At 37.9% G+C, this 23250-nt stretch overlaps 1 protein-coding gene across 7 annotated transcripts in view; it reads right to left on the bottom strand.

Annotated features, from left to right (window-relative positions):
- Positions 1-20672, bottom strand: part of PKHD1 (PKHD1 ciliary IPT domain containing fibrocystin/polyductin) — a 617401-nt gene extending 596729 nt beyond the window's left edge. For 6 of the 7 annotated variants that reach the window (XM_060190048.1, XM_060190049.1, XM_060190051.1 and 3 more), the window contains exons 1-6: positions 20503-20672; positions 15858-15984; positions 13121-13198; positions 11826-11970; positions 8301-8409; positions 1148-1205 (exon numbers count right to left, since the gene is read on the bottom strand). In XM_060190048.1, the coding sequence (XP_060046031.1) occupies positions 1148-1205; positions 8301-8409; positions 11826-11970; positions 13121-13198; positions 15858-15909 (442 nt within the window). In that variant the 5' untranslated portion in view covers positions 15910-15984; positions 20503-20672. Of the gene's footprint in view, positions 1-1147; positions 1206-8300; positions 8410-11825; positions 11971-13120; positions 13199-15857; positions 15985-17402; positions 17446-20502 lie in introns of all 7 variants that reach the window. The other variant, XM_007516520.3, reaches the window with a different exon arrangement.
- Positions 20673-23250: the final 2578 nt, after the last annotated feature.

The raw sequence follows: 23250 nt of genomic DNA, 5'->3' as shown, positions 1-23250 counted from the left end.
TATCATATCTCGATTATTCAAACAGGGAGGCACATGTCTATGAATAAGCTGCTAATAAATTCATGTTCTTCAGGATATAAATACACACAAAAATTAACAAGCACTTTGCATCATCTCAGATATTCATTGTGCTGTTCTTGAATAGTCTAGTCTCTTTAAACAGAGTGGTCAGTTTTGTTGTTGTTTGTTTGTTTGTTTGTTTTGCAATTAGGCACAACCATAAGTAATGTAATTTGTGCTTCCACATTAACACCATTCTGGAAATCCTGAGCAAATAAAAGCCTGGAAGAGTTATAGAAATGCAGAGAATAAGAAAGTAATAATCCTAGTTGTGTGTACTACTTGCTTTGAAGGCAGGCTTAAAGTCGTTGCTGAATTTATTTCTTAGTTGCAGTTCTTTCTCCTTTTATATAAATCCTACAGCTATCTTTCTCTTATTGCCTTCTATCCTTTGGTCTCTCCCTATCTGTGTGCTCTCTAACTTATAAACATCTTCCTAAAAGAAAAGTTAGTTAATGACTTCCTAAGTGAGACCCAGTACTACTTAGTACTAGGGGGAAAAAAGGTAGAATTATGGGTCTACTCTGGAATATTACTAAATTCAAATCTCAGCTGTAAGCATTTATTAGCAATATGACAAGGCAAGGGAATTACTTAACCTTTCGGAATCTCATCTCCTCATTTACAAAATGAGGATGATAACATTTCCTGTATTATCAGGCTACGGTGAGAATCTAATAAAATAATATCTACCAAAATCTTACAACAGAATCTGATAAAGTTCAATAAAGATTTGTCACCATGTAAATGATTATAACGTTAGAAGAAATCTGTGATTTCTATTTTTTTTCTCTGGCAGTGCCCGGTTTGGCTTTGGTAGCCTATTTTCATGTTTGAATTCCTTTTTTATAAGTGAAATAATATAACAAAAGTGCGCAGAGGTGAAACCAAACCAGGCTAGAAATGAGCCAGAGGTTGACATTTATTTTCAAAAAACAGCACCAGAGACAAAGGGGGGGGAGTCCATTTTTAGAGACCACTTACCTGCAAATAATATTTAACAATAAACTTTCTTTTACTTTTTTTTAACAGTAAACTTTGATGAAGGCATTTTTAGTTACTCCCGTTTTAATGAGAGTCTTCTTACCTGGAACTCCACTGGGTGGATCAACTTGGTAAACCATAGGTGTCTGTGTCCTGGAAAACTGTTTAAAAAGTGTCATAACTCATAAGCATTTCATTATACTATCACACAAACACAAGGCATACAAATTATTCATCAGAGAGCATTAGTTTAAAATAGTATGATGCTATATTTCAACCCCATTAGGGGTAAAGACATGGACAGAAACCTCACTAAGAAAGAGAATCTGAAGGGCAAAAGACACATGAGAAAGTGCTCAAAGTCACTGATTATCAGAGAAATGTAAATAAAGACAACAATAAGATACCACTTTACACCCATGAGAAAATCATACATTAGAAAGGACAAAAAGAAACATTAGAGAGGATGGGGGGGGCGGCATTTTTGCACTGCTAGTAGAAGTGTGTATTGGTCCGCCTCTTGTGGAAAACAGTCTAGAGATTATTCAGAACACTAGATATGAACCTACCCTATGACCCAGTAATTTCTCTGCTGGGGATGTACCCAAAAAAAATAAGAAACATCTATCAGAAGAGATCTACATATACCTATGTTGATAGCAACATAATAGCCCAAACCTAGAAGAAGCACAGATGTCTAACAACGAATGAGTGGCTAAAAAGTTGTGGTATATATACAGGATGGAATACTACTTAGCTTTCAAAATGATGAAGTCATCTCCTTTGTGTCATCTTAAATGGAAATTGAAGGCATCATGTTAAGTGAGATCAGCAAAAAAGAAGAGAAACACCAAATGATCTCACCTATAGGTGGGACTCAATACATAGGAACAGGGAAGAGAACACAAGGTAAAACTTGAACTGGCCATGATATATTGTATCAAAGAAAAAGACTCTGGACAGGAGAGGGAGGAAAAAAGAGGCTGAAGAGAACATCAGGATTCTGGTTCACAATGATGTAAGAGGACTTAAATTGTTGGTGAGAATGTTCTGCAGAGAAGTTTCACAAGGAAATGAGAAATTGTACTCATGTGTCAATGACTGCACTGTAAGCCATTAACCCCACCCAACATTAACCACCCAATAGAAATGATAAGAAAAAGAAACTGTGTTTCCTCAAATCACCTTCACATATATTTCTTTTCATTTCCATAATATTTCTATGAAGCATATATAACTGTTAATCAAGATTACATGGCTCTCTGTGCTGCACAATATTGCCCAAAACTTGGCAATTTCTACCCAACTATGATACTCAGGAACTATTTTTTTGTTGTTGTTGTTGCCCTTGTTTATCGTTGTTGTTGTTATTACTGTCACTACTGTTGGATAGTACAGAGAGAAATCAAGAGAAGACGGGAAGACAGAGGGGAGGAGAGACAGTCACCTGCAGACCTGTTTCACACTTGAACCGTGATCCTTGGCCAGTCCTTGCGCTTTGTGCGATGTGCACTTAACCCACTGCACTACCGCCTGGGCCCCCCAGAAACAAATTTTACCAGAAGTAAAAGTATCAGGCGGTGCTTTACAATACCAATATTTTTGTTTCATTATTATAACTTGGTATCCTGAGGGTCTTGAAGGTGTCCCCCAACACCATCCCCCCCTCAAGAACTTGCTTGTGTAAATTGAAGGAAATATAATTTAAATTATTATCAGTTAACACTTTGTATTAACTAACTGCAAAGCTTTAATGTTATGGATATTGGTTGGGGAAAATTAAGTGACTTGTGGGGGAAATGTCAAGGGATTCTAGGACTAAGAAACACTGCTCTTCAAGGAGGTATACATTGATGGGGTGGTGGGAACCTATGGAAGCCTGATTGTGCACTCCAAAACATCTTGCAAGACTCCCTTCCCCCAGAATTTTCAGCTTCCTTTAATCATAAACTCCAGAAGGACTTGAGCAATGCCCCTGTATCACTGTCTAATCCCTATGAGAGCCTGAGATTTGGAAGACTTTTAAATATTTGTGAATAAACAGAATGACCTTATCTGAGATGATTTATATACTTCCTGGAAGTAAAAGGGACAATAAGACTAGTTCAGGAATTTGATCTCACCTACAGGTATCTTGGTTGGTCCAAGAATAGTGTATTATACAGTCAGAGCCAGTGCAAAGAAAGAGAAACTTCAGGGTAGCTAGCTGGGCCAAAATTTGGCCTGTGAGCTCATGATTTTCCCAGGGAGAGGCATAGTCTCCCTTCCTGCTCCCTACCCACACCCCAACCTCCTTTAAGTTTCTAGCCCCCCCCCCCTTTATTTCCCACCATCAGAGGCTTAGCATTTGCAAAACAAATAGCAAAAAACTGTTTTGTTTCACTTGGTCTGCTTCCAGCATCCCTGATAAAATAACTCTCCTAGTTAATAAACAGCACTAACCAGACAAGGAAAATCAATAGGTGTTGTGCAGTCTGCCATCAAAACTAGTTTCCTCTCTCTCTAAGTAGTGGGTTAAAAAATAGTTCACAGAAAATACGTGCAGTCAAGAGGTCACAGTGATAATCTTGTGACCTCACCAGCTGGAAGTTAGCTCTAATTTTAGCAAAAGATTAAAAATTAATGTGATTTCACACACCTGCCAAACTTACACTACCCATCCAACCATCCAGCCTCACAGCTTCTTACAGTACCAGCTTTTCACCTCCCTCTCATTTCCACTGGAACTTTACCTAAGGAAACTCAACAACTAGTGGTTATTGTCCCATCTCACAGATGTTTAGAAACTGAGAGAAATGAAACAACCAGTCCAAACCAAGTAAGATGATGGCTCTCTCAATTTGTGACTTGAAATATTATATCTGTCATGAGTCTGTAAAGCTGCCAGGTGAAAATAGAGAAGGATTAGGGCAACTCCTTGATCACTCCCTCTCAAATCGTCACTGAGTACAGAGCTAAACCTCAAAAGGGGTTTCACTTGCGAATTTTCTCTGAGCCAACACAACATAAAAAAGTACATTTCTAAGAGAACCTGGTCCCTGGTCACCCACCAAGCTAGAAATATGTCAAAGTGAAAATTTAATGAGCTCCTAAATCAAACTTCCCACATGCTGCTCCTTGAGCTCAAGTGAGGTCAGCAGCAGCAAGATGGGAGAGAGAAGTAGGCACAGATCAGAGTGAAAAAGTCACAGCCACCAGCTGTTTGATAAACCCATGAGTTGCTCCAACTTGTCAGTGCCAGCAGCAGGCTCTTTGGAGTGGACTGGTGAGAGGGAATTAAATTTTAATGCTCCTGGTTCTCCCAGCCCCAGTCCCAAAACAAAGACACATGTGTTTTATTTATCTTGGAATGCCTCTCATTATCAGCAACCCCTGGTGATTTTTCACCAGCTCATCAAGCAAGTTGAACTACTGAAGGATTTATCTTTAATGTTCAATTTTAGGAAACATTTCACTTCTTCCTCTCTCTCTCTCTCTCTCCTTCTCCCCTTCTAATAAGTAGGAAAACTGCTCTCTGGAGTGAAAGGAACATCAAAACCAAAAACAGCTTGTTGAGTAAGGAGTATGCTTAGATATCTTTTTTCTGTTACATTTATTGGGACAATGTAGAGGTGGGGGTAGAGGTCCTAAAAAGAAATAAGGTTTTTTTCTTTTTTTCTCTCTTTCATATGAGCAGAAACAAAATCCCAGAAACCAAGATTCTCCTAAACTTAGAAACAGCTTTTGAAATGGAAACTGACAGCAAATTCCAAACTTGAAAAAAAAAAAAAATATATATATATATATATATATATATTTGCCTATATAAAATGTGAATTGTGCTAGAAATTAATTTGAAGGAAACATGTTATTCTAAAGAAGCATTAATGACTGACTCTATCAATGTGTCCTGGAGCCCTGATTCCCCAAAGCCCCACCCCACTAGGGAAAGAGAGAGACAAGCTGGGAATATGGATCGACTTGCCAATGCCCATGTTCAGCAGAGAAGCAATTACAGAAGCCAGAGCTTCCACCTTCTGCACCCCATAATGACCCTGGATCCATACTCCCAGAGGTATAAAGAATAAAAGCTATCAGGGGAGGGGATGGGATACGGAGTTCTGGTGGTGGGAACTGTGTGGAGTTGTACCCCTCTTATCTTATGGCTTTTGTCAGTTTTCCTTTTTATAAATAATTTAAAAAAAAAAAAAGCTTTAACATGAGGCATTCAGTCAGAAATACAACCATGTGGACAGATCACTATCAAATCTGTCTTTTATGAAAAGTCTAGAATCTAGCCTCTCAAAAATAATTTAGTTAAAAAGCTAACCTGAAATAACTAAGGTGATAGTGTAGCATGGATCTATACTGCTGTAGTCGCATAATCTTGTAAACCATTATTAAATCACTAAGAAAAAAAATAGAAAGAAAACTAATCTGAAATAGACACTAGACTGAGCCAACCATAAAATTAAGTACCGATATGTATGTTGAGACTCTAAAATAAATCAGGCATTGGTTCATAAACTCTCTCTTTGCTTTCTTTTCACTCTATCTGAGCTTGAAGGAGAATTTCATCAGCAAATGTCCTTTCAATCTGTGGTTGCAAACAGTAGTAAATTTCAACTGTGATTTAGGGAGTCACCAAGCTGAGATCATCTCAGCTATAAAAATGTAACTCTGCCATATACTGCCCATCTTTGTAACCCCTCTGGGGGGTCTCAGGACTCAAGAGTCAGACTCAAGGTTCAAATCTTGGTTCTGCACCCTTACCATCTGGATGACATTGAAAGTTATTTAATTTCTTCAAGCCTCATGTTGCTCATATACAAAAACAAGATCATGAAAATATACCCCATACAATATACTACTCTTCCTCTTCCTGGGGGGCACGTGGTAGCACAGTGGGTTAAGCATACGTGACAAAATACTACTCTTACGTATTTATCCAAAAGACACTTAAACAGTAATTTGAAAGGACATATGCATCCCTATGTCCATAGCGGCACTATTTACATTAGCCAAAAGTGAAGGCAACCTAATCAATAGATGACAGCTAAAAAAAATTATAGGATATATATTTTATGGAATATTACTCTGCAATAAAAAAGATAATATTGTGTCCTCTGGGACAAAATGGATGGAACTGGAGGTGATTATGTTTGGAAAAATAAGTAAAAAGATGAAAGACAACTACCAGATAGTTTCAGTCATACGTGGAATCTAGAGAAATGAGACACATGAACTTGGGGGGAGGTGTGAAACAGAGGTTAGCAAACTATTTCAAAGATTTGTAAGTACTATAGTGGTTATCTTTGGGAAGTAGGAAGGTAGAAATACAGAATTCTGGTGATGGGTATGGTGTGGAACTATATACACTGTCATTTTACAATCTTCTAACTTATTATTAATCATAAGTTTAAAAAAAGGAAATTTACCCCATAAAAATGTCATAAAAGGAGCAATTGAGTGTTGGTGCACATGTTACAATGTGCAAGATCCCAGATTCAAACATCTTGTCCCCACCTACAGGAGGGAAGCTTCACAAGTGATGAAATAGTGCTACAGGTGTTTCTCTATTTCCCCATCCCTATTTTTCTCTATCCCATCAAATTAAAAAAATAATAAACATATTCATAGGACTCCTTAATTCCATTTCGGGTGGTGCACTTCCTAATAAAGCCTCAGAACCTAGATATAGACCAGAGCCCATGAAACAGGGCATATGCACACATGTATCCATAAGTTAGGAGAAAATATATACCTTAAAGCAAAAGTACATTATAGTTTGCAGTGAGTCAATAAATGAAGCAAGAAAGTAGAAAAACCTTAAAAAGAAACAATAAAATACCTATTCAAATAGTTTTTTTACTTAGACCTAGATACCCTCCTCACCTACTTCCTATTTCACTTCCCTCAGTCACTCCAAAGCTAACCTTGTTGGACAAAGTAAGGACTACAAAATCTGGATAAGGGCAAGAGACTGGCATACTTTAATGATGGCTTTTTGGTCACTACCAAGCTACCCCATCACCTGGGGCCTTAGTCAGGGATTCCCACACAGACATGATGGGCCTAGACCTCTAACAGATCCCTCTAGCCACTGTCACTGGTCATCTTCACCAGGAACAAGTAATGGAGCCCTTTGTGGGACCCTATAGGACTTTGCCCTCAATGTGGATCAACAATGATAGGTACTGTTCCATTCTCCAAAGGGAGGTTGGATAACATACTCTACCACTCAAGGAAGATGGGTCCTGAAATTAATGCAGCCCAGAATGTTCTTAGCCATGAACACAGAATGCAAGCTCAGACCTACAGGGTTACAGAGGTCACACAAGTTCCTGTGCTAAATATGGACCTCATATCAGATCGATGGGATTTACAGTTAACAATATTTACATACATTTCACATATTTGGGTTATTCTCTTCCCTGATCCAGCTTTCTAGCACTTTTTCTAACTATAACACCATCTCCCCCGGCAATACCTTGGGTCCACCTGCATGTTAGCTGTCAGGCTCAGACAAAAACTAGTAAAGTCATAGTAAAGTTTAGGAATAAACCTACTAGCTTTTTCCACAATGGAAACCCCAAATCTCATCTGCATTATACTTGCTTTTAAGTTCATGATTAGTCAACAATTTGTTCTGTTTTATATCTTAGTTCTTTTTCAGTCACCAGGTTCCAGATGCTATCATGATGCCAACCTGACTTCAATGGACAGACAACCCCACCAATGTGTCCTGAAGCCTTGCTTCCCCAAAGCCCTGCCCCACTAGTGAAAGAGAGAGACAGACTGAGAGTATGGATCTACCTGCCAACATCCATGTTCAGTAGAGAAGCAGTTACAGAAGCCAGACTCCATAATGACCCTGGGTCCATGCTCCCAGAGGGATAAAGAATAGGAAAGCTTTCAAGGAAGGGGATGGGGTACAGAGTTCCTGTAGTGGGAACTGTGTGGAACTGTACCCCTCATATCCTATGGTCTTGTCAATATTTCCATTTTATAAATAAAAAAGAAATAATAAAAATTTTTTAATCATTATTCTAAAAAATATAAACATTAAGTTAATGTATAAAAAGCACTTAGTTAGAGCCTAATATAATTGCTCAATATTTACCTTTCATTAGAATCATCTCAGAAATGCCAGAACTATCCACCACCATTTTCTTATCCTTGCAAAGCAGACTGTGATTGATTTACAACTTAATTTTCCACTGCGCAGAATACTTTCTGACTAGAGATGCACGTGTATCTGCACCCTAAGAACTCACCTGGAAAGTACTGCTGTTGGGTGGCCCTGGATATGGACTGTGGACCACCTGCCCCCTAGAGCGCACTGCTAGGTAGTACAGACCGTCGTGAGCTTCAGAAAACAGTGATCTGAGGACAGAACACAGATATATATATATATATATATATATATATATATATATATATATATATATATATATATATTTAATTGATTTTTTTTGAGGTAATGTTGTTTTGCAAGGCTGTTGGTGTCTCCAAGATAGAATATCACATTCATGTACATCAAAAACCATCAGTTGCCAAAGCAGCAATTGTCACTGACTGGTTCAGATCCCTTCCTGGTACTTGTGAAACAAAGCTGACCAAGGAATTCCTATATTTCACATTCATCTCTCAGTTCCTCTCAGCTCTCGATTTGTTTGGCTTTGTACGTTAACTCTCTTTTCAGCCACCAGGATCCACATGCCATCAGGATGCCGGCCAGGCTTCCCTAGACTGAAGACCCCACCAATGTGTCCTGGAGCTCCGCTTCCCCAGAGACCCACCCTACTAGGGAAAGAGAGAGGCAGACTGGGAGTATGGACCGACCAGTCAACGTCCATGTTCACCATGTTCAGCCGGGAAGCAATTACAGAAACCAGACCTTCCACCTTCTACAACCCACAACGACCCTGGGTCCATGCTCCCAGAGGGATAGAGAGTGGGAAAGCTATCAGGGGAGGGGATGGGATATGGAGATTGGGTGGTGGGAATTGTGTGGAGTTGTACCCCTTCTACCCTATGGTTTTGTTAATTTATCCTTTCTTAAATAAAAAATAAATTTAAAAAAGGACTATAATAAAAGGCTTGATCTAAGATTGCCTCCCCCCAAACTTTTGTCACCAAGCTCTTTACTATGACCTTAAGTGTTTAAATTTTCACTGTTTCATGTGTTAATCATTAGCCATATGTGGTTATTGGCCTAAAATGTGACTAATACCAATTAAAATGTGTGTACAACTTACACATTGTGTTATGAAGACTTAATATGATAAAAGTTTATAAGATATCTCATTAATAATTTGCATGTTGATTAAACATTAAATGCTATAATTTTGATATACAGAATTAAATAAGACATTATTAAAATGAATTTCACTTATTTCCTATGACTTTTTAGTATGACTATGAGAAAATTAAAATTACAGGTATGACTTGCACTGTATTTCATTTGAACAGTGTTGATTTATATCCTGGATTGACTTTTTATTGGCAAAAGCAGATCTCTTTTTATGATAGTGAAGAAGATAGTATTTAATTGATGATAAATGTACATTTTTCATATGTGAATATTAATTGAATTTGATATCCATCTCCCAGTGAGTGAGTGTATTTATGAGGGTAGTATTTATTTTTCTTTAAACAGATGCTATCAAATCAATACTACATATTAAAATCATTAAAATGTCAGGAGTAAGGAGAACAGACATTAAATCTTCAGTGCTTTGACTTATTTTATGGTGAGTCGCTGCAGGAACAATATGCCGTTATATACCACAGAATTTAAGGGGGCGAAAAAACCCAGTTTGAAACTCAGAGGAAGTATTATAAAGAAGGTTAGTTCAGTGGGCACCTATTGAGCATCTTCTTGTGAGGCATTGTTCTAAGCACCAAAAGATTATCAAAGACAGGTTAAAAGTATCCCCTGAGTGAGACGGGTATTAGCGCAGGGGGTTAAGCACAGGTGGGGTGAAGCACAAGGACTGGAGTAAGAATTGGTTCGAGCCCCTGGCTCCCCACCTGCAGGGGAGTCACTTCACAGGCAGTGAAACAGGTCTGCAGGTATATTTCTTTCCCCCTCTGTCTTCCCCTCCTCTCTCCATTTCTCTCTGTCCTATCCAACAATGACAATAACAACAACAATAATAACTACAACAAGGGAACAACAAAAGGGAATAAATCAATAAAATATTTTTTTTAAATGCTTATATTAAAAAAGTATTCCCTCCAAGGGCCGGGTGGTAGCCAGCGGGTTAAGCGCACATGGCGCAAAGCGAAAGGATGGTTGTGAGGATTGTAGTTAGAGGCCCTGGCTCCCCACCTGTAGCAGGGGTCACTTCACAAGCAGTGAAGCAGGTCTGCAGGTGTCTTTTTCTTCCCCTCTGTGTCTTCCCCTCCTCTTTCAATTTTTCTCTGTCCTATCCAACAACAACAGCAATAACAACAACAATAATAATAACAACAACGATAAACAACAAGAGCAACAAAAGGGGAAAAATAGCCTCCAGAGCAGTGGATTCGTAGTGCAGGCACTGAGCACCAACAATAACCCTGGAAGGGGAAAAAAAGTATTCCTCTGCCCTCAAAGTACCTAAGTGTAGCAGGATGAATCTGAAAAGAGAAAAAAACTAATAGTATTGTCATAAGAAACAAAGGGCTAAGTGGACAGGATAAATAAGGCTACATGTGTTACAATTTTATGTCAGTCAAAAGGGTCATCCTTTAGAAAGACAAGTTACAACAAAAAAAGTGTTTATGTGTAAAGTAGCGGTGTCTGCCTGTGTACACACATACATGCCTAATAGATGAGGCAGTTCTTCCTCAAAAGATATTGCAGTCATAAACTGGATTTAATTCCACAGTTGTTGCTTGTCTGAAGAAGAGAAAGATTATACTCAGTTCACAAGAAACGTAGCATTAACAACATGATTGGTTAGGATTACAACAGGCAAAGATATAAGAAGGAAAGTCTTGCTGAATGAAGGGAATAGGAAAAAAATACAATTATATTGTGCTTAGCCAGGGAACTACTTTCACACAGCATCTTTAAAATGTGAGTTTAAGAACGAGTTAAAAAGTCAACAGAAATATGACTAGTTCAATAGATTGATTACCTAGAACCACACAACTATAAAAGCTTAGTAACAAATCTGAGGAGTGAAACAAATATCCTTGCTAACTGGTTTTGGATTTATTCACAATTACTGCATTTATGCTTATTCTAAAAGATGAGTTCTTTAGGTAACAAAAGGGTATCTTTTGTTGAATTCTAGTAAGGATAAATTTCATTGCATAAGGTAACTGAAAATACAATCCAGTTCCTCTTTATAAATATCTCAGGGGGCTGGGTGGTGGTGGCACCTGGTTAAGCGCACATGTTGCAATGTGAAAGCACCTGGGTTCAAGCCCCCAGTCCCCACCTCCTAGGGGAAACCGTTGTGAGGTGAAGCAGTGTGGCAGGTGTCTCTCTGTCTCTCTTCCTTCTCTACCACCCCCTTCTTTCTTGATTTCTGGCTGTTTCTATCCAACAAATAAATAAAAAGTTAAAAAAAATCAACTATCTAAAAAAATAAATTAAAAATAAATATCTCAGAATTAATTCTCTTTATAGTTTCTTTTTTTCCTGAAGATATGCACCTTTTAAGAAAAATGTCTTTATAGAACATTTTAAAACTACAACTGGTAACTGCAGTCACAGTAGAAATTGCTCTGATTTGCCACCATAAACTCCTGAGATAAGCAAAACACTTGTTTTCTCTGTTCTTCTCAGTTCCTGCTAATTGTACCTGGTTCTACACATCACCAGTGGTAAATCCAAGAAGACAGGAGAGATGTCACAGGGGATATTCGGCAATGCAGGCCCAATCACATTCACCAGGTGTATCTCCAGCTGAGAGCCATTGATGGGATATAGGAGACCAGATTCCAAATCTAAACACAAGAGGAAAGGAGATTCTCAGGCTAAGAATTGTGTCATTCACACAACAGAGTACATATCATGGCCACACGGTGGCAGTGTGAGACACTGAGGTGATTTAAAGATCACTACTCCCCATTTCCTTTATTTTTTTTTTTATTTTTTATTATCTTTACTTATTGGATAGAGAAAGCCAGAAATTGAGAGGGAAGGGGGAGATAAAGGGAGACAGAGAGACACCTGATGCACTGCTTCACCACTCACAAAGCTTTCCCCCTACATGCTTGAACCCAGGTCCTTAAGCACCGTAACATATGCACTCAAACAGATGCACTACCACCCAGCCTCAATACTCCCAGGTATTTATAACTGCTATATATATCTGAACATTCTCATTTATGAATTTATAAGAAATTATTTTCTATCCAGATCCATTCATTGACCTAAATCTAGGGATAAAAACTCTACACTTGTGGCATGAAGTGCAAGGACTGGCATAAGGATCCCGGTTCAAGCCCCTGGCTCCCCACCTGCAGGGGAGTCGCTTCACAGGCGAAGCAGGTCTGTAAGTGTCTCTCTTTCTCTCCCCCTCTCTGTCTTCCCTTCCTCTCTCCATTTTTCTCTCTGTCCTATCCAATAATGATGACATTGATAATAACAATAATAACTACAACAATAATAAAACAATTAGGGCAACAAAGGGGAAAATAAAAAAGGGAAAAAAAAAAGAAAAAAAAACCTCTACACTTAAATTTACTCTCTCCCATGGTAGAGTTGAACATAACGTCTATGGTATCAATGTCCCCACATACATAATTATTTTTAAAATGATAACCAAGATTGCAGGAGAATGTATAATAAATACTATGCTACTAACTTATATATAATCCCATTTATGTTTCTCAGAGCTCCATCCCACAGCTTGAAATAAATAAATGGGTACAGACATAAAATGGTATAATTAGTATTATCACATGCTCTGATTTTGTGATGTTTGCAAATGAGCCTCTGGAAAAACAGAATGGTGACAGGTCCTTCTGACCCATCTTCCTTAAGATTCTTTTACACCAATTCTTAAACATGCCATAAGACCAAAGACACATACTCTTTGGAATTCCTTAAATTAACAAATAAGAAACTTGTATTGGTAAGATCCAAACCTACCATCAAAAATGACTGTGATCCATGTTCCCCCAGCCAGGCTACCTTCTTTAGGTTCAATGTGGAAGCTCAAGCATGTTACTGTAAGTAAGTGACAAAAATGCTGGTTATAAAGAGTAGTTTCAGTCCATCAGCTTCTCCAACATTATCAAGCAAAATGCAGCGCTAATCAGAATCATCAAAAGAAGATAGTAAGCATAGGTCTCCTGATCCCATTCTCAAGAGTATCTGATTCTAGTAAACTTAAGAGTGGGAGCTAACAATTTACATTTCTCATGCAGTCTGGGACCCACCCCTTCAAAATTGTCATTTTTAAGAAGTTTTAACTAATGTTCTAATTTAGACATCCAGTGTTCATTAGAACAATCATGACTATCTACATTTCATTCTTAACAACCCATAATCTCTTCTCTCCCAGGCTTAAACCAGATAGCTATAATTAATTGTAAAAAAAAAAAAAAAAATCATGGGAGTCGGGCGGTAGTGCAGCAGGTTAAATGCACCTAAAGCAAAGTGCAAGGACCTGTCTAAGGATCCCCACCTGCAGGGAGTCGCTTCACAGGTAGTGAAGACAGGTCTGCAGGTGTCTATCTTTCTCTCCCCCTCTCTGTCTTCCCCTCCTTTCTACATCTCTCTGTCCTATCTAACAATGATGACATAAATAACAACAACAATAATAACTGCAACAACAATAAAAAGACAACAAGGGCAACAAAAGGGAAAATAAATAATTATTTTAAAAATCACCACTATATATATATATATATATTTCTACATCACAGAGTGGATCACAAATTTCTAGAATCCTATTTCAATCCTCCAACTCAATATCCCTTCCTTAAATGCCTCCCCTTTTAATACACAATCAGAATGATTCCCCAAATGAATGAAAAATTCTCTAGACTTCGGCTTTGCTTGCTTAGAGAAGGACAAAGAATAAAAGCAGAGAAGTGCTTAGAATCTCCTTTAAAAAACAAAACCAAACAACAACACAAAAAAAAAAAAGGATGAGGGCTGGGTGGTGGTACATCTGGTTGAGTGCATATGTTCATTATGCAAGGACCTGGGTTCAGGCCCCCAGTCCCCATGTGCAGGGGGAAAGCTTCACAAGTGGTGAAGTAGTCCTGCAGATGTTTCTCTCTCCCTCTTTATCTTCCTTTGCCCTCTCCATTTCTCTCAGTCTCTATTCAGTAGTAATAAATAAACTATTTATAAAAAAAAAAAACTAAATTAACTCACTAAAAAAAAAAACAGTATGACTTCACACACTAGATTAGACTGGGTTCTCCCATAGACGCCATCACCTAAGCATGACCTTAATCCCTCCATCTTTGAAGATGCTCTTAGACATGATTTACATCGTGAAATTCAACAAATTTGGTGAGGCCATTAGCATAAAAATGTTACCTTAAAAAGACTTTTCCACTTTCTATGAGGAAAAAAAAGGAAAGAAAGAAAAGAAAGGAAAGGAAAGGAAAGGAAAGGAAAGGAAAGGAAAGGAAAGGAAAGGAAAGGAAAGGAAAGGAAAGGAAAGGAAAGGAAAGGAAAGGAAAAGAAAGGAAGAAAGAGGGAGAGAGGGAGAAAGGAAGGAAGGAAGGAAGGAAGGAAGGAAGGAAGGAAGGAAGGAAAGAGGGGAGAAAAAGAAAAAGAAAGAAAGGAATAAGAAAGGTTAAAGAGCATACAGGCCATGCTAACTGTGGCTATCCAATAGCTTCTGCATACAATTTTGCAGGTGGAACACTGTACGATCAAGGAGGGTGTGGAATCAGTTACATCAATTCAGTCACTCATGGTAGCACCGACCAGACCAGTCCATACTTAACCCTCAAAGGTATCTTAGATAATTTTACATAAAGACCAAAAATAGGGCCAGAATATATCTTACCCAGTAGAGGGCACAATTTACCATGCAAGAAAATCTGGATTCAAGTCCCCAGCACCACATGAGAGAACCAAGCTAGCAGGTACTGCTTTGTCTCTCCTTCTCTCAGCCTTTCTTTGACTGTCCTTCTGTCTTTATCTCTATCTTAAATTAAAAAAAAAAAAAACCTGCCAGAAACAGTGAGCTGTGCAGGCACAAAGCCTTGGTGCACCAAGAAAAAAAAAGATACAGATAAATACACAAAGAAAATTAGAGTTATGATTTGAGCCAAAAATTATTAATATAAATAATCACTAATTGCTAAGACAAAATAAGACACTCCCTTTGGGAAGATAAAGCTAAAATGACCAAAGAAGTACATCACATTACTCAAAAAGGAATTAGAAAAGAAAAGTTATATATTGTTATTCTTAAAAGCTCTAGTCAAGTAAAAGACTCTGGGGTGGGGAGGGAGGGTTACATCCTGTAGCATGATGGCAGAGGAGGACCTAGCGCAGGCTGAACTGTAAATCGTTACATGGAAAACTGAAAAATGTTACACATGGACAAACTCCTGTATTTTATTGTCAACTATAAACCATTAATCTTCCAATAAAGAACTTAAAAGAAAAAAAAAAGCTCTAGTCTATAACAGCAAGCTTCACTAGCCAGGGAAAATGATGGCATGTTTTCAGTGACAATTAAGTATCTATATCTTCAATGACTAGACAGAAAAAAATCACTAGGCAGGAAAAACATTAACCAGAACAAACACTTTAACACTTTCCACAAAAATAAAATTTTAAAAATCAGTAAACTAGCTCATAAGGTAATCTGTTGTGTTCTATCTGTAATCCCCTCAAAATACATCCTACTCACCTGCCAAAAGTAGTATTTCAATACTTGTTTGAGAGATTAGCCAGACAGACATCTTGTCAATCCTCTCAAAATTTCTCACACATTAAAAAGCATTTTCATTTTTGATTGAAGCAGCATAGCTATTGTACTTTATAAAAAAAATAAAATGAAGATTTATTATATTTTTTAAATTTATATATTGCTGTTTTGCTATGTTAAAACTTGGAAAATTAAGGAAGTGGCATCAGTATGGTCCTAGAGTTTTCAAAGATACATTATCATCTTCCTAAACTGGAGAGAAAAGATAATCTAATCATTTTAACTATACATACATTTGAAATGTATCTCTAGCTTACTTCTATCCCACTAAGAACAATTTATTTTATACATCTATATGTTAGTTAAATATTAATAACCCCTATCATTGAGTCATTATTGAGTAAAAGCTGAGATTTTTTTAAGTAACTAAATTCCAGATACTAAAATTCTAATTAATGCCGTTTGCAGGCAGTGAAGGATAAGAGGGTATACGCTTTGTTTTACTTTGTTTTTCTGGAAGTGGCTCAGCAATCAATTAGAAAAAAAATAAAGATCTTGTGGTCCAGGAGGTGGGGCAGTGGTAAAGCATTAGGTCCCGAGTTCAGTCCCTGGCGGCACATGTACCAGAGTGATGTCTGGTTCTTTCTCTCTCCTCCTATCTTTCTCATTAATAAATAAATAAAAAAGAAAAGAAAACATTAAAGATCTTAACAATGCAAATTCTGAGTATAGTAGTGGAGTGAAAAATGATATGAATGGGAATTGGGTGAAATTGTTTAGGCCAGACTCTCCAAAAGAGAGCTCATAACTTTGGGACTCAACAATGTACACTTTGGGGGCTGGTAAAATAGCTCACTTGGATATCGCGCTGTTTTTGCTATGTGAAGGACCCAAGTTCCTTCACTTCATTAAGCGAAGCTTCTGTTCTGTGGTCTCTCCACCCCTCCTCCCCAAGTCTGTCTACCCCTAAAATAAATAGGTAAATTAAAAAACTAATAAACTTGGGGCCAGGTGGTGGCATATGTGGTTGGGTGCACATGTCACAGTGCACTAGGACCAGGGTTCAAGCCCCTGGTCCCCACCTACAGGGAAAAAGCTTTGTGAGTGTTGAAGCAGTGCTGCAGGTATCTCTCTGTTTCTTTCCCTCTCTATCATCATCTTCCCTTTTGATTTCTGGTTGTCTCTATCCAATAAATAAAGATAATAATTTTTTTAAAAAATAATAGTAATACCCCACCAGCAGAGGGGTCGCTTCATAAGCGGTGAAGCAGGTCTGCAGGTGTCTATCTTTTCTCTTTCCTCTCTGTCTTCCCCTGTTCTCTGGATCTCTATCTGTCCTATCCAACAACAATAACAGTAATAACAATAACAACAAAAAAACAAGAGCAACAAAAGGTAAAAACAGCCTCCAGGAGCAGTGGATTTGTAGTGCAGGCATCGAACCCCTGCAATAACCCTGAAGGCAAATAATAATAATAATCTCCATGAGAATAGAGATTTAAATTAAACACATTTTGTCAGACTTACCTTCCTTAAGCAGTGCCTTTGCTGTGCCAGCTTCTGTGTAATGCTTTTAATTCAATGTAGAAGTTACATCATTTTTATGTTGAGAGTCCTTGTTAACATTTTTATCAAGAACTGAGATGATAGCATATTAAGAAAAAAAAAAACACTGGGTGGAGGGCAGGCTGTGGCACACCTAATTAAGCCACACCTGGGTTCAAGCCCCTGGTCCCCACCTGCAAAGGGAAAGCTTCACAAGTGGTGAAGCAGTGCTACAGTTGTCTCTCTGCCTCTCTCCCTTTCTATCTTCCCCTCCCCTCTCAATTTCTCTCAGTATCTATCCAAAAATAAATAAATAAATTTTTTAAAAGTTTAAGGGCAGCGGATAGATAACATATGCAAACAGACTTTCATGCCTGAGGCACCAACGTCCCAGGTTCAATCCCCCCACACCACCATAAGCCAGAGTTGGACAGTGCTCTGGTAAAAGAAAGAAAGAAAAAAAAGAAAGAAAGAGAGAGAGAAAAGAAAGAAAGAAAAGAAGGAAAGAAGTTTTAAAAAATTAAGAAAGGAACACTGAGTCCGGCAAGAAGGAGACATTTCACAAATGTTAGCCTTAGTTTCACAGGGTCTTCCCAATGAATAGCCCACATTCTTTTTAACTTTTCAAGATTCATTCACCCACCCCCACCTCTACACACCTTTTCCATATTGCTCTCCACAGTGAAACCTGCACTTTCAGTTAGGCTGCTCTTCCAAAAACCTGTGTTAACTTTGTTTTCCAGAGTCTTCTAGCTACTAATGAAATCTTGGCTTTCCTGAACGGCCTAGTCATAAGCCTCTCCACAGTATTTGTCTCCATTGTTGGTTCAGAAACTGCCCTCTCCTCCACCCACACACATACACAGAGGTCAAAGAAGAAAAAAAAAGGCTAAGGACTGTAGATTGGCAGGTGGCAAGTTTAATTAGCAAAGAAATGTATATGGAGGCTTCCCTTAGGCGGTGGTAAATTGAGTGGACTTCTGCACCCATCCTCCCAAATCTTAAATTTATTTAGCCAGCAAAACTGGGTTCAGTCACAGTAACAACCTAGTTTTAAAAACCCATTGTTCCCTCAAGTTTGCATCCTTGAAAGCAGCTCTCCCACTGTGGGAACAGCTACCTGAATATACATTTCAAGAAAGGGGAGAGATGAGTAGTTTCCAATGGCTGGGGTCAACCAAAGGTCACACCCTTTCCATGACCTCCTCAGACACCCAGCCACTCTAATTTTCCCTGCCTTCCATGAACCTCCAGATTGTGTCCTGTGTGGTCTAGAAGCACTAACACAGTGCCACCTATGCCTGTCTGTTCTTTAAGATTCCCCATTCCTCAAAAAGATTCAGGGATTTGTCTTCTACTTCTAAAGCAATCTTAGTGCAAAGTTGTCACAGGGTACCCAGTAAATTCTAATTTATGAGCAAATACACAATTAGCCTGGGTTTAGCTAGTCTGAAAGACATGGCTTTATCACCTAGAACAAAATTCACAGCAATCTCACTGAAAAGTTATCTCTGATGCCTGCTCAAGAAAGACTTTTGATCTGCTTTCTGACACCCCCAAATAGAACACAAAGTTCTTTTGAAAAAGTACTGGCTCAGGCAGGGGTAGATAGCATAATGGTTATGCAAAGAGTCTCATGCCTGAGGCTCCAAAGTCCCAGGTTCAGTCCCTCACACCACTATAAACCAGAGCTGAGCAGTGCTCTAGTTAAAAAAAAAAAAAAGGTTTTGGATTAGATACTTAGATACATAGATACTTAAATATAACTAAAAATGTATTTATAATTTTAAGAAAACACTAAAACTTGCAAAAAATACTTATACCACTTCAGAAAATATAAAAGCCACAAAAACAAAAAAAAACCTTAACTAAGAATATCTGCAGGGAGGTGGGCAGTAGCACAGCGGGTTAAGCACACTTGGCTCAAAGCGCAAGGACCAGCATAAGGATCCCGGTTTGAGCTCCTGGCTCCCCACCTAAAGGGGAGTCGCTTCACAAGCAGTGAAGCAGGTCTACAGCTGTCTATGTTTCTCTCCCCCTCTCTGTCTTCCCCTCCTCTCTCCATTGCTGTCTGTCCTATCCAACAACGAAGACAGACAACAATAATAACTACAACAATAAAACAAGGGCAACAAAAAAGGGAATAAATAAATAAATTTTAAAAAAGAATATCTGCAAAAAAAAACTTACATGATATATATTTTGAAGTATGTGCTGTTAAGATAGTATAATACATTAAACTATTTATATGTAATTTACTTCTACAAACTTTATAACAATCTAGTATGTGCTAATGACTGCATTAGGAATTAGTAAAAAAGAGACAAAAACCTGTATACCTGCCCTTAAGTCCCAGCAGAGGGAGAAGTGATGACAGTTATTTGTATTTATGAAGGGAATTAGATCATTTTCAAGCAGTTTTAGCTAATGCCCTTCTAAGTTTAAATTTATCCTACATTTTTACATCTATCTGGAATACAATTTCAAAGCATTCAATTTTCAGAAATATATCTACTTGCATAGAGGAAGGTACCCAGGAGAATTTCCTATTTCATTTAAAACCAACTATTTTGTTAACAATATGACTTGCTTGCAACACCCAACATAATATCCTAAGCACTGAACAATTATTTTTCAAACTGTCTGGATAATTTTAACATTTCATTTCAGCACTTCACTCAAGATAAGGACAATGAAAGTAAATATTTACAGATTGGTTTTCTTAAAGTTCTGTGCATTTATTCCTTCAACATCAAACAATCAAATAAAGATAACTTTTCTAGATACAATTAATTCACTAATCCTTCCTAAGGATAAACTCAGCCTCTACTTAATTCTTTCAACCAGAAATTTTTTCAAGAGGTGGCAATCTTCTCTCTCTTTTCTTTCTCTCTCTTCTCTCTTTCCTCTTATTTTTTTTTCCTACCTCCCTCACCAGCCTCCTCTTCTTTGGAACATTAAAGACAGGACTATACTTGCTACAACAAAGCCTCTATTTCTTTTGGTTCACCACTACTTTTGGGAAGAGGTACAATAGAAAAAGAGAGAGAGAGTACAGAGGCAATTCTGAATCTAACAGTACCTTTTTCTGGTTCCATCTTGTTGTGTCTCAAGGGAGAAATTTCCTTTGTTTTCTAAATGGTCTTGTTTCTCTCTGCCAAGAACTGATGGTGTTATTATCTACTTAGAGTCCAGCCTGCAGTTACCGAGCAGGTACCCCACTCATTCACGTTGGACTCTAACTCACCTAACTCGTTTATGTCCCAGCCAAATATGTGCCAAAGTAAAAGTTCAGAGCTGACCATAGGGCAGGTTTAATGATTAACTTAAACTTCCTCGGGGTCTTTTATTAATGATGAAGGAAAGAATGTCTTACATTTTTCTCCACTTACTACATGTGACCCAGACAAGAATTCTAGGTAAGAGTCCACTCACTGAGACAAATGGATATTAAACTATTGAAAGAATTTGCCAGTAAGTCAGTAACACAGAACAAGACCCAGAAGAAAGGCCATGAGAGGGCCAATTCAAATTTGTGAAGAGTCTCTGATCATGTCAGAATAACTCCTGAACTGTGTGGGTTTATAGTCCCATGGCAGGGATGAAAATCTAAAGAAGCAGAGAATGAGACATGCACAGTCTTGTTTTAAAAAAAGAGAGAAAAGTGAGGAGGTCAACAATCTTTTTTGATTTTCACTTTTTCTCCTCCCTCTGGGTCATGATTTCTTAACCAGAACAGAATCTCTGACTTGTACTCATCACTTTCTATTAGGACCCAAAATGTAGATCTCAATCACTGATTTAATACTTTTTGGTTTAAAAAATGTCAAAGATAAAAACAAGTAAATAAATAAAATTAAAAATGTCAGAGAACCAGCAGGTCTAGGAGGTCACCATCATCTTCTTCCTGGGTCCATACCTGACTTCCATATTTCTGCTCCTCCAGCAACTTCAAACTACATCACAGCTTCTTCATCATGTCCGTGCATGCTCCATGGTCCTTAGCAAGGATAAATGTTCATCTTTTTACACATTCTCCTCTTTGGGAAATTAGGCTGACAAGTAGAATTCAGTAGCCTTGAGTCTCTATCTCAAATGATCATGAGTAGAAATGGAAGATTTGCCAAACAAGATCAGATTTACTCCATGTAAATACAAGGTAGTGGAACTACCATCTATAAAATGTTTAAGTTTACACTGAATCTGTTAAATAACACAGCCTGGAAGCCAACACCACTAATTAGTGTGCTAGGTGCTATGTTTTGAAATTCTTTGCAAGTTCTGGTGATTTTTTTCTCTCTCTCTTCCCCTTCAAACTCAATAATACAACTGCTATTGTCTCTAGTTTGAACATGCTGCACCATCCCTTATTGCTGTTCCTTAGCTCTGGACACACATTTTATAAATGATCACTTTACTAAGACTTTAGCTTTAATGTACCATTTGTTTCCTACTGGAGTTCTAATTATATACAAACACTAAGAGATTGTCAGGTCCCCATATGGGCAAATGTAGTTCTAAGTCATCAAAATTTGAGTAGTGCTGTAAATGTGATCTCATGAGTATGCACATATAAGTGATATCTGGAAGCATTTGGGTTACACAAGCTTTTTCCAAAATAGATGCTGCATTTCTTTAAGAAAAGAATTATATTTATTCCTGTATTCCCAAAACATTTCTGCACTATACTTTATGCTTTACTATGTACTTTAAATACATAGTAAAGTGGGTAGAAATGTTTTGTGAATTCATTTAAGAAAATATACTCTAAATGAAGGAAATATAAACCAAAACAAGACTTTAAGTGGAAACTTAGAATACTCGCTGCATTTTTCTTTATGCTTTCTTTCCTTTTGTCTTCATCAAAAGTTATCTTTTTATCTTTTTTTGTCTCCAGGATTATCACTAGAGCTCAGTGCTAGCACTATGAATCCACTGCACCTGGTGGCCATTGTTTCTATTTTGTTGGATAAGACACAGAAGTTGAGAGAGGAGGAGGAGGACGTAGAAGGGAGAGAGAACAATAGACACCTGCAGACCTGATTCCCTGCTTGTGAAGTATCCCTCCTATATGTGGGGAACTGGGACTCAAACCCAGAGCCTTCCACAGGTCATTGTGCAGGTCCTTGCACTTAGTACTATGTGCACTTAACCGGGTGTACCCACTTCCCCCCAAAATTTATTTTTTATAAACTCATAATATGTTTCTGATAGAAGAAAGACCTGGAGCAGGACATTATTATGATCCATTTATTTAAATAAATGCTGTATTACACAAGTGAAGTTCTAAAGCAAGCTTTGCTTTCATTCTCTCTGCGCATCTCCTCTATGATCAATCATGGAGTTATGGGGCTCAACTACGTATTCATATTTTCTGTGTCAGAATCATCCCAGAAGAATGATTGCCTACCAATCTACAGTTTCAATGCAATCCCTATCAAAGTTTTAATGGAATTTTTTAAGCAAATTGAACAGCTTGTTCAAAAAATTGTGTGGAACCATAAAAGGCCATGAATTGCCAAATCACTTCTGAGAAAGAAAAAAGAAAAAGAAGAAGAAAAGAAAATATGGAGGTATCACGCTCCCCAACTTCAGCTTATACTACAAAGCACTATCATCAAAGCAGTATGGTACTGGGATACAAAAGACATTTACATCAATGGAGCAAAATCAAAAACCCAGAAATGAGCCCTCACATACACAACCACCGAATAGATGACAAAGGAGCCAAAACCATTCAATGGGGTAAAGGAGGTCTCTTCAACAGATGGTGCTGGGGAAATTAGACATCCACATGTAGAAAAGTGAAACTAGACCAACACCTAACATC

The sequence above is a fragment of the Erinaceus europaeus genome, chromosome 4 (assembly GCF_950295315.1).
Source record: "Erinaceus europaeus chromosome 4, mEriEur2.1, whole genome shotgun sequence".
Classification (NCBI taxonomy): domain Eukaryota; kingdom Metazoa; phylum Chordata; class Mammalia; order Eulipotyphla; family Erinaceidae; genus Erinaceus; species Erinaceus europaeus.
Note: the sequence above shows the minus strand (reverse complement) of the source record. Positions and strands in the feature narration are given on the sequence as shown.